General features: G+C 38.9%; 2 protein-coding genes across 5 annotated transcripts in view; one reads left to right on the top strand and one right to left on the bottom strand.

Moving 5' to 3' along the window:
- The window catches only part of LOC113680203 (mitofusin-2-like), a 36,432-nt gene that overhangs the window by 11,997 nt on the left and 12,173 nt on the right, over positions 1-12,262 (top strand). For 2 of the 4 annotated variants that reach the window (XM_089180088.1, XM_089180091.1), the window contains one exon: positions 179-1,467. The exons of the other annotated variants lie outside the window; for them this stretch is intronic. In XM_089180088.1, the coding sequence (XP_089036214.1) occupies positions 179-254 (76 nt within the window). In that variant the 3' untranslated portion in view covers positions 255-1,467. Of the gene's footprint in view, positions 1-178; positions 1,468-12,262 lie in introns of those variants that run through there. 4 annotated transcript variants of the gene reach the window in all.
- On the bottom strand, positions 3,529-5,705 carry LOC149041207 (uncharacterized). Its single transcript, XM_089213754.1, has 2 exons — positions 5,164-5,705; positions 3,529-5,042 (listed from the first exon to the last, which is right to left on the bottom strand). Exons 1-2 carry the CDS (start codon positions 5,513-5,515, stop codon positions 4,585-4,587), a joined length of 810 nt encoding a protein of 269 aa, XP_089069880.1. The 5' UTR covers positions 5,516-5,705; the 3' UTR covers positions 3,529-4,584.

The raw sequence follows: 12,262 nt of genomic DNA, 5'->3' as shown, positions 1-12,262 counted from the left end.
TCTCATCTTCGGAAATATCTTTTCTCAAGGGAAAGGGGATAGTAGTGATTGGGGATTACCCTCTACCCCCTTCTTAGACAACCTCCTCATCCTCAGAAATGGGAGCATCGTTTGTAAACATTAGCATTTGGAGTTTGCAGCATCAGAAGTTCTAACTGAGCTCGCTTTGTGTTCTTAGGAACAAAGCAAGTTGGTTCGAAAGCGAACTTTCCCAATTCATCACCGAGTTTGGTTTGGAAAAGAGCAAGATTTGAAATCTGATGAAGTAAGACGCTCTGGAATAAAGGCGTGAACGCTGCGTACCTGCCTGTCATGTTACTTAACTGAACGATCTTTACACAAGTCAAGTCATCCTTTACTCCCTAATGCTTCGCTGAAAATAATGTCCACTTTTAGGAGACTCGTTGTAAATTATAATTATTACGTTAATGACCATTTTGTGTTTAATGCGGAAAGAGCATGTCCATCTTGCTTCGTTTTCTCTTCAGTGATCCAACCAGAACACGAAAGCTTGTAAATAAGGTTCATCCGCTTGACTGGTTGAAATATTTGAACAAGCACTTCAAATTTCCAAAGAGCCGGATTATAAATCCCTTTGGTTGAAACGGGAAATGGAATTTCAGAGCGATTTACCCAGTTCCATCCAAACACGACGATGCTAAACATAATATTGTAAATGGTCATGAATTCGAATCATGATTATATTATCTATAATTCGAAAGGTTTTTTTTTTTTCTTAAAATAGTATATTTATTGAAAACGCTCCCGTTTTGATTGAGGTTGTAATGAGGATGGGCTAAAGCGATTAGTTTTTCTTTCAAGAGTGAACTCGTTCCTAAGGGTTTCCTCCTCTACACCCAAAGGCCCCAAGAACTCGTGATGGTGGCTGAGACCTTGACGTTGAAGTAAGAGGTTGATAGTAGCCAATGAGAGGTCGCTATGACCGGAAGTCGGTCACCAGGGACACAAAACTAGGTAAAATGATTTATATGAAAGGGAATTTACATTGAAGGGCTCTTGCAGTGCTTTGCGTTTCGGTTTGATTGAGGAGTTTATTCCCTGTCAGTCAGTCTAATGGCATGATACCACACGCCACTCTTTGCGCCAGGAGCACTTACTACTTTTTCCGCGATAGAATTCTAGAGGAGAAGGAAAACTAACATACTGTTTTATTGAGTTTACATCATGAACATAGAACGTTGAGAAAGCTCAATTTTTGTTGTAGTAATATTAAAGGTTGGTTGTGGTTCACAGCTGATGCAATTTTCCTAGTCTTGTGGAGTATTTGATAATCTTTGGTGGGTCACCAAATGTTGCATGATTCTTTTACCTCGATTAATGTTATCTGGTTTACAAATGCAATGGTCTGAATTTGTCCGTTCTCTGACTATGAGGTTTATTTTTACTAGCCGAGAATGTCTGACAGGGCTTATACTAATGAATGGTCAATAAACAAGAAGAAATTTAGTTTACTGTGTGGTGTGTATCACCTGTTACAAAATCTGAAGTGACTTTGAGGTCTAGCTGATGAAAGTCATTTTATCGAGTAATTCTCTTTTTGACCATTACCTATTTTTACTCGAATTTTAGCCTGAGGTGCAGGCGTCTTATTAAAGTGAGTTGATGTCACACGTTTACCATCACAAATGTCTGCTTAATCCTTTTCCTCCTAAATGTGACCAGCATCCAATTTCTCCTCACAATATCTCCTCAAAATCACTCATTTAAGTCACGAGAAAAAAGAGAAATGGTCAATAACTAAAGGAGCTCTTGATTGTGTCACAAATTCTCCTTGTCAGCACCTTAAGAAGCATATGAAGAACAGTATGGAGAATATGCAGACTGATGTTGGGTGTAAAGGGTTAGGAGTTAAAGTGGATAGGTAGGGAGGGGGCGGGGAAAATTCTCACCAGGGAAGCGTAACATGATCCATAGGCTTGTCAATGTAAAGTGAGAGGACTCAATTAGCAAGTGAAAGAGAGGTGATTGGCTTAGAACGTGTAATTAATTAAAGTTGACAATTAAAATATAAAAAGGCGCGAGGATCCGCGCGGCTTGCGCATTAGCGAGTGCTAAGTAAATTTAGGTCTTTGGGTCAAAATTTTCTCTTGGGAAATAACTACGCAATCATAGCATGGATGGTAATTTTAACAATCTCAAAATGATTCAGTGACTGGAACGGCTTAGGTAAGCCCAAACGTGTCACGTCATTTGAGGATAGCCTGTTAATACTGCGTGACGTGACTATCAAGTTACCGTTGTTGTACCCTGCATGTTCTGTCTGTGATCTACAGATTTATTAGTTTGTGACACAGAGAGCGATCATCTGTTCGGCCACGACAATGCCGAAGTTAAATTGTGCCAGCTGACTAATGTTTTACTGTGATCAGACCTTTGACTCTGAGTCAGCAAGTGGGCCGGTGAACCCCTCGGCAAGAACCTTGTTTTCGAGAGAGATTTCAGTTCGACTGCATTATGTTCTAGAGATACAGGAGTATCATTTAACGCTTGAAACGATTGGGTAGATTTTTTGATAATAAATTTCCAGCGTCTATACTAAGGAGCTCTTTAAATACGAAATATAATTGTTAGTAAGTAAGTCTCAAACATCAGGTAAGCGCGGGAACTTAATCCCGCGAAATTTCTATTCGAGGGTACGAGTGTATTCGGCGGCATCTGCTAAAAGGGGTTAACGTTCTTTCTTGAAGGTAAGGTCTTAACTGTGTATTATTTCGCGAGAAATAAATTAACTTAATTCACTTGTCTTGGTTGTACACATTCTTTCCTTTGCAAATTTAATTTTACCCTAACCATGAAAAACCGTGATGAAAAAGCCATGTTTCTTTTAATTAAAAATTGTTTCTCCCGTTTCGATGGCCAACCAACTCAAATCAACACCATATAGTAAGTGCTCGTTCAGTTGACTGACTTTCTAGTGATTTTTCCGTCGCCGGTCGTTGTTTTTGACTTGATGGTGTTTGACCTCAAATCTCGTGGATGCTTCATTTAGAGTTAAATCTTAAATTTAAGAATTAATTTGCCAACGAGTAAAATAAATCTTCTCGTAAGGTATACCAGTGCATTTACATTTCCAACTATACCCTCAACTGTGATAACTTCCCTTGCTTAAAAACCAACTTGAGATATAAGAAGTAATATTGGTCACGAAATGTATAAAAGATCTGTGAGTAAATAATTTTTTTGACGTGTTCTTGTTTATTTTCTCACAGCCTACCACGCGTAGTTAGCAGTGTTCTCAGCGGCGCGCCAGGAAACCCCGGCAGGAAAAAAACGTCTTCGATTTCACTCCTTTAACGATTACTTTGAAGAAAATTACTTCCTTAGCAATTAGCCAATTATGTGCTGCCACCGAAGGGTGAGAAAAACTCTGTTACATATTTCTTTACAGGCCAGAATTTAAAGTTGAACATGTATACCCATGTCATCTAAATTGTACTGTTATATAAATGCTAAAGCTATTAAGGGGGGAGTCTGGTTACATTTTGGGCCCAAATTTGTAATAGATTGTAGAGATTATAAAACTCCAGCTATTTAATGTATCACCATAAAATTTTGCATGCAAATAGACTAACCCACAACCTAAAGTGGCATATGGTTCGCAGACCATAATAAGCAAATTTATGGTTAAATATTAACCAAATTCATCATGGAGGCTAATTCTCACTAATTTCATGCCCCCCTACTTTTTTTTCTGTTCTAGTAATACAGTAAGCATAATATTTCACACAATAACACTACACAAACTCTCCTACAAACCTATTGAGCAATTTTGGTTTTCACCAAATTGTGTTGTCATAGCAACAGCATACTTTTGTAAAGAGTTTAACCTGGAATAACTTCAACAGAATTCATCAAAAAGAAAAAAGGCTCAATAGGTTTGTAGAGCAGCCTTTCATATGTAACTGAGCCAAATTTGGCAGAAAATGGATAAAAGCAAATGAAAAAAGTCTAGGGGGGCATCTAAAAACTCCGTAAAAATGCCTTTTTGAGAAAAATGCTGCTTAAAAATTTCGAAAGCAAAATCAGTGGTGAAACATCCATTAAACAAAACAATCATTAATTAATTTAAAAAACAGCCTTATCAAAGTATCCTGAGATCATTTTCTAGTTATAAATCACAATTTCTATTTTTTTTTCTTTTTTTTTGCTGGTGCTGTAGTAACAGTCAGTTCGTTGAAAGCACCAGCACTGTATGTTGTGCCCTCTTTTTGTCTCCGCTGCTCCTCATCTCTTTGTTTTGCTTGTCTTCGAGCAACTCTGTATTTCTTATGTTGATCCTGGATCCTTTTTTCAGCCTTTTTGATTCGCTCAGAGTCTCTTCTGGTGCTCTCTTTCCTGGTGTGGCCCCCAACAGCAAGCCCAGCCCTTGCCATCACCTCATGCTTTGCTGTTGCTCCTGCACTAAATTGAAGGGTAGCTGATGCTGTTGCCAAAAGAATTATTTTCCTTCCATGCCATTTGTGTTTTGGGCATCTAATCCACACTAATGAATTGATAGACTCATTTGCATTTTGAGTAAACCCAGGAAGACAGCGTGAAAGAAGGGCAAGATCACTGAGCCTCTCATAAATAGGATGCAAATCCTCTCTTGGACCATGTGCCATCAAAACTGACTGGGATGTTTACTTCAGTGTCCTCATCCCCTGCACTGATCCCTTCTTCTGTCATAGCCAGCTTCCTTGCTTCCCTTCTGTTTTTCTCCAATTCAACCTGGAGAACTTCAGTGTGAGCTTGAAGCAAGGCATCTTCATGACTGTGCCAGGTATCTTTGCTCAAGGAAAAAGGCATATTCAATATTTCACAAAACTTGGAAACATCTTCTCTGCCAATTCCCATCTCAATGGCAGCGTAAACCACTCTGCGATTTAAATCTTTTCCCTGCACAGTTCTGGGGGCATTGTCGGAGGGATTATGATCACCGGTGGCCAGAAATTCCGACAGACCACAATCATCACAAACAGCATATAAGCTGCTACTGAGGCCAAATCGGCTTGTGCTTATTTCTCGAAGTTCTAGATGGTCTACAACATCAAAAATAAAGAAATAACTTAGTGATAACGACACAAGATGAGAAAAGCAATAAAGAACCACATTTTATGATGAATACAACGTAAATTGCGAAAGAACAAATAATTATCTCACCGGAAGAACATGGCGAATTGGAATGAATCCTTCTCGCAAATTCCACAAGACTATTAATGGACACAAGCCGGTATCCTTCTGGTATTTCACCTATCGGATCCATACTTTCATCCGAAGAGCTTTCTGTGTATTCGACAGCAAGTTTTCTAAATGACGCCGAAGCAGCGGTCGGTGGAATTTGCTCGCTCACAATATCATCTTCACCGACAAACGTGATTTCTGTAGCAGAATTTCTCGCAACTTCCACGGGAAGTTTCTTCTGCTTTTGGACTCCCTTGAATTTTGGTATCTTTTTTCGACAACTTCTTTTCAGAACGGACTGTTTTTGTCCGATTTTTCCTCCCTTTGGCATGGCGTTATTACTACTATGAGCTAGATTCACGAGGAGTCAGCATGAACAGCGAAATGATCCCGTACTAAGCAACCAGGCCTTTTTTAAGCTTTGGAAATATACACAGATAAGTCTTGGAAGGGACTACAGGAACAAACGAATCATCGGACTTAAAAAAGACTCTCAAGAGACCTTAAAAGTGCATTTATTTGAAACGGTTGCCATGGAAACGGATCAACAAACTTGTACACGTCATAAAGATTGAACTTTTTTACCATTTTCTGGGTAATTTCTGATATTAGAGGCATTAATATTTTAAAGTTGAATAATTTTCCTGTCTAATAACGTGTAGAAAAAAAATTTGACCGAGTTCACAATTTAACTCAAAATTTCAACCAGACTCCCCCCTTAAATAAATCGACGTTTAAGTTTAAATGTCGTGAAAGAATGCATCAAAGTATAAGAAATATAAAATATCGTGCCAGTCGACATTTTTAACATTGTTTTCTTGTAACAAGCTGATGTGTTCTTGCAAGAGTGAGGCTCATGTAGCAAATTATTGCAACTACAAATTAAGTAGCGACATGAAGAAAATCCTGGTCCTCCAATATATGCTAACCCTAACAAAACAATAGCACGTGATTAGCTTGGTTATGGGCCCTACACTGTACTTGCGAAGATTTCATGAAGAGCCGAATGGTGAAGATCTGCAGGCACTTGATTTGGGTGTACGTAGTCGTCCTTAAAGTCAATGAAAAGGACGATACCCTTCAACAAGCAGCACTCACTGAGCAGGAAGTCCGCTCCATTTTTCAACGCGCACCACTTCCGTGTACTCAGCCAAAGCCCGCCTTAGGTAAGAAACGCTTAGTCTCTAAGAGTGGCACAAACGATGCGCAGAGTAACGCTGACAGAGTGATTAGAAATGACCCGCGGAGTAATCACCCACAAGTGCGGCGTCTGGAGCAGTTGAATCGATCCACCGGCCCCAAACCACAGTGTGCAGGGTGTAAGAAAGTGTCCTTTGATACTGGTGATATTCTGTTGGCGGTTGATGCTCTTTACGTTCTACGCAACAAGGAATTTTGTGTTCAGCGTACGTATAGATTCTGTGTCGACGCTCCGTGCTTCTCCGAAATGCCAAGGTTTTCAAACTTAAAACCAGCCAGAAACGCACTTGCCGGTCGAGGAGCGACTCAGGAAGATATTGAAAGAGCATTCTCTATGGGGCTAACAATTGAGTGAATGCAGCCTCACACTGAATTCTGAAAGTAGAACGAAGTAGTTGTTTTTGTTGAGTGACATGTTTTAACTCGTATCGTCTAAGTTTCAAAAGGAAATCGTCGATAAAAGTTGTCAACGAACCTCTCGGCGATGAAGATATGTGACATGAATGTATTACACAGCTATTGCACGATAAGAAGGGGACCATTTTCGTTAAAATAAGTATTTATTAGTTTCCGCCAGCTGCCTAGACGTTTTTGATAAAAGCCTCGACTAAGGACCGGCTCACACGTGCTACAAAGCATAAAAAACCTGACTTACGAAGCGTCTGTTTCACAACATTCACTCGCCCAAATTGGGGATTCGAAATAAGATATAAAATCATCTTGCCTGAGTAGTTTGCGAGCAATCATTTTTGACTCTAGTGTGCGTTTTGTTTAGTTATTACATACTAAGGGTGAATGACAGTGAATTCAAGAAGTTGTGCACAGCGAGAGGTGTGTCCAATAATTCCTTCACGTCTAGGTTTAACACAGTTTAAACAATTGAGTTCACAATTTCAGTTGTATTTGAAGTTTAATATTATAATACAACGTTCAGGTTAGGTTAATTGTATGCAGCTACATGTTACACTAAATAAAGTTCAAGTTAGCCTGGTTCATTGGGTGGAGATGGCTTTTCTTCCTGTGCTAATCCAATTCTTTACTGTCGCTGTAAAGGATGGACAGTTCACGGTTTTTGTTATAACGTACTGCTCGCTCCTCGAGCAGGTAAGAGGTAGCGAAACCTGAAATCGTGTTTTCTGATTGACTACCTGGCCGGCAGCATGGGGCTATCTTTCCCACTTTGGATTACTTGTTTTGTTCCCGCAAGGAAACATTCTTAAGTCAATGAGTGATCTTTTGGCCATGTTACGGCGAATTTTCATTGAGAAGCGAAATGCTACCGTTATTTACATGTGTGATGAAATGACAATGAGAAACAGTCACAACTTTATTTATTCTCCGCAACATATATCATGTTCAACAGCAATTAACGGTTTTGTCAAACGCTTTTTAGTACTTATTAATTCTAACAGTTTAGTTTGGACTACCCAAAATTGCATCACCAAAAATGCGAAGATGCCACCTTCGGAAACTCGTTGTTAGACGCGTTAGAACTTGTGAATGCGTGCGATCTCCCTGAGGATGTCATCGATATTTGTTGCATTTGCTTGGACCGAATACAATCGACTGAAAATCGAAGATGAAATTGACCTAAATGCGCACTGCGGGGCTCCTGAATGCTTGCTGAAGGCTTCATGAACTTCATAAATTGCTTCCTCGACTACAGCTAATCATAACAGATCGGTATAAACGACCAAAGACATCGAAAAGGCCGCTGAACTTACCTGTTACGATCTCTTTCCCCGAAACAACACAGAGGGCTGAATGTGAGTTTCGTCTATTTTGAGACAAATTGGATATTGATAGAAGGAGGTCGCTAAATGGTTGAATTCCTGGTTTTCCCAGGAGCAGTCCGATGACTGGGTCGCAATATGGATATTTCTAGTAGGCCGTTTCTTCACCCGAATCATCGATCCTGTGTACCGAAAATTCTCAGTTGCTGAAAAAAATTGCTGCTGCCTATGCTGATGCTCCGGCAGCGATAAATCCTCTCAGGTTGTAAATGAGCGCATCAGTGCGTGAATAGGGTACAAAGCACTTTCCATGCTATAGTTTGTTTATTTAAAATTTTTTTCAGATTTTCAACTTCAAATGCTTTCTAGAGAGGAGCCAAAGAATAATAAGAAAGGAGAGAAAATGGAAAGATATTGAAAAAAAACTGGCTCGTAAGAGGAGGCTCGAGGCTCGCAAAAAACGGCTCCGGCTCGCAGGCTCGCACATTAGTTTAACTCTTGTTGTTTACCTCTTGCTGAGTTGTACTGAAATTAAACATTTCAGTCCGGATTCACTTGTTCCGTTTTATTCAAGAAGTTATTTTGATTATAATCTTCAGGAAGCCAATGGTGTGGAGTACTGTACACGACGAGATGTTATGCAAAAAAATATTGGTTGTAGATCCCTTTACTGGGACGAAAAAGGGTACAGTGGAAAGAGGAACTTAGTGGGAAGAGGTCGCCGAAAACTTGAACAAAATTCATCAAGTGTACTTTAAAGTTGACAAGTGGGCAGTCCGAGATCGTTACAACCTCCTTTCAAAGGAACTTAGAAACATATTGGAAAGAGAAGAAAAAGAAAGCGGAATCGAAACTGATATGAAAAAGGTTGAAATGACACTAGTAGAATTAAGATTTGCATTCCGTATTATCCATCGCATCCAAGTCGAACATTTCGTATTCTTCGTATAGAAATTCTGGATTCTTTGAGAAGCTTCCTTTATACAACAAAATAAATAAATAGCTTTCCAAGAGAAGATTCCTAACGTCTTTAAAGGGTTTCATTGCTGTTATAAAGCGAAAAATATCGGCGTCGCCGTCGTACACGAAAATACCACCCGCTTAAGTATTTTGTTTTTGGCGGGTACGACGGGACTCACCCGAGTCTTACTCTTCCAGTGACGTCACGCGTCAGTTATTCATACCGTCTAACATTTACATTCGTTTTGATATGTCATGGTGGGTGCGAAGCAAGCAATACTTCTACACTTGTTTTAAGTTAGACATCCGAGACTTATCCTGAAACTGATCAAGTAAGTGCTTTAAAGCCAACAAGATATTACACAGTTACGGTCAGTTGATGACGAGTTTTCCCTGCTAGAGTTTAGTTTATGCAAATCGGGCTTAGACGTAGCTTACTGTAAAGGAAGAACTAAGTTGGCTGCTAAAGTACAGATGAATTTTTGGTAATTACTTCTTTGGCACTCTCCAGCGTCCAAATTCCCAAATCTTTAAGCTGATCCTTTTTGTCCCATATTACAAATGTTTTCCCGGGTACATGTTTACCAGTGCCACTCGCGTGGTGAAAATGCATATTTCAAAGTTAAACACTTGCGTGAAACTAACAATTCATGTTCAATTTAAATCGCACAATGTAAGCCGAAGAAATTTTACAATTTAACTCAATTTAAACCCTCGCGTGGAACTAACAACTCGTGTTTAATTTAAAGCGCACAGTGTAAGCCAAAGAAATTTTACAATGTAACTCAACGTTTTAAAAATTTTTACAAAGAACAATCATCCACGCCGACCTTTGGCTGCACTCGCGTGGAACCGAACAATTTTTTATATATTTTTTTTGTAAATATTTTTTTTATAAATATTTTTTTTATAAATATTGTTTTTATAAATATTGTTTTTATAAATATTGTTTTTATAAATATTGTTTTTATAAATATTGTTTTTATAAATATTGTTTTTATTAAAATTTTTTTTATAAAAATTTTTTTATAAAAATTTTTTTTATCAATATTTTTTTTATCAATACTTTTTTTCGCGAAACAAAAAATGTTAATTTGCTGACCCATTCTATTGATATACACAGCTCCACAGTGGTTAAGAGTAGAAAAGGATTAATTTTTTTCACTAAAACTATATATTTTTCGATTTTTAAGAGAGTGTCTCTGTAAGTGCGATTTCACTCATTTCTTGTGTGTTGTAAGACATTCATGTACCTATACTAAAAGCACAATCCGTTTGATCGGATCTCTTTATTTTTCAGTTTTACGGAAAATAAATTTCACTCGAATAAAGGCTTGTCGTGACACTTTTCACGACTCTAATTTAAGACAACTTTGGAGGACAATTTACAAAAAGCTACGGAATTTAGCAAAAAACAAATACTACAGCCATGTAGATTAACTCTATCTTATCCATCGAGGTGACTTTCGTGAACATCACGTTTCAATCAAGCAAACAGGAAGACTTGAATGACACCTTATCGGTTCGCCTAAGTCACACACGCGAAAACCGATCAAATGCAAGGTAAATTTTTGAAAAAGTGAGGCGTTCTTAACTGATCTTACTAACATAGCTAGGAAGTAGGTGCCATAGAAAAGGTAACTACAGAGAAAAACTTTGCGGCCCGACCTTTACGAAAACTTTATAACTCCGTGAACTTACCTAATTTTCGGCAATCTCCAAGTTAATGTTTGGCCGCCATTTTGAGGGACTCGTCAACATGAAGCGTAGCAGATATAAATCAAGCAGGTAGATCTAAGACCGTCAGAAATACATACGAAAGCAATTCAAATGAACTTTACTTTCAATTCAAGCGGCAAAATTTGAAATTGTTCGTTAAAGTTACTATTCCTACATCCCCATGAAACCATTTCTTCCAACAATTCAAACACTACAACTAGTGTTCGAATTCCCCTCGTCGATTCCACCGTAAGAAATAATCTGTGCCACCCAAGCTTCGACTCCAATGTGAAGTACGAATCAAATGACATAACTGCTTCATCTTCGAGGCAATATCACGCTGGTATTTTGATTTTCGGATCGACAAGAACGGTGATCAGGAAACGATCGCCATGTTTACCTCATAAACGTGACCGCTGACCAGCCGCTGAGTGAAAACAGTATAGCACGGGGTGGGGTGAGTGGCGGGCTTATCGGCATAAGATATTCGAATACATGCTTAAAAAGCTTTAGAACTCCCAGTCTAAACAGTGAAGGCATGCTTCGTGGTACAGACAAATTTTTTTTTTCATATAGTTATTTTTTCGTGCTTTGAGTATAGGTACATGAATGTCTTACAACACACAAGAAATGAGCGAAATCCGCGTCTCAAGCAAAATCGACCGGACCGCTCTTACAGAGACACTCTCTTAAACGCTAACAAAAATGTAGTAACGGTATGTTCACTCCCGATATAGCGTCACCACATCAGCTCATCAGTCAAGACAACGTGCATGCGTCAGAGTTAACGTCTCGCATGCGTGTTAAGAGTTTGTCCACGAGAGCACTGGGCAGTCGTGCTACATGCCAACTAACCGATTTCAGTGAATCTTTGCCAGGTTAAAGGGTCTACCCCAAAACTCAAAAAGACAAACTGGTTTCTGTTTTGGTTATTTCCGGGGGGAGAGTGACCACCCCCCCTGTTTTTCTTGGTTTTCACTAAGAAATCGCCTCAAATTAGGTAGAATGTAAGAAGCTCTCCATGAGATGGTATTTGACCAATTACCCTGACACATATTATTACATCTTTAGTAAATGCCTGACGCAAGTATCAATCAATTTGAGTGACGGCTTGTCAATCAACAGAGGCAAATAAACGACTGTGTTTTTAGACTTTTCGATTCATCCAAATATTTGACAACTTTGAGGTCAAATATCTCCCCTTGCCAGAAAGCTACAATACTAATTTTAATTCACCTTTATAATCCATCATTTCATCTCTGAAAGCCTTCAAAAAGAATCTTTAGGCACTGCCGTATTTTTGTCTTGGAGGCCTTTTAAAAACTGCGACTGTGACAAGCTTCTCTCAACTACACGTGTCACGCAACTCTTGCTCTAGGCGGTCACTTGGCCAAAGAAACCTACATTTTTTAGCTCTTTATACAAGGTGATTGATCACGGAGGTAAAAAATGTTAAAGGCATTCAA

This window comes from Pocillopora damicornis, chromosome 8, assembly GCF_964200805.1.
Source record: "Pocillopora damicornis chromosome 8, jaPocDami1.2, whole genome shotgun sequence".
Classification (NCBI taxonomy): domain Eukaryota; kingdom Metazoa; phylum Cnidaria; class Anthozoa; order Scleractinia; family Pocilloporidae; genus Pocillopora; species Pocillopora damicornis.
This window is presented reverse-complemented; position numbering and strand designations above follow the sequence as displayed.

Bases quoted from the DNA above. Each gene is read 5' to 3' on its own strand.
- LOC149041207 (XM_089213754.1), bottom strand. From the start codon at position 5,515: ATGCCAAAGGGAGGAAAAATCGGACAAAAACAGTCCGTTCTGAAAAGA. The intron at 5,043-5,163 runs GTGAGATAATTA...TTGATGTTGTAG, and splicing joins CAATTCGCCATGTTCTTCCG to ACCATCTAGAACTTCGAGAA.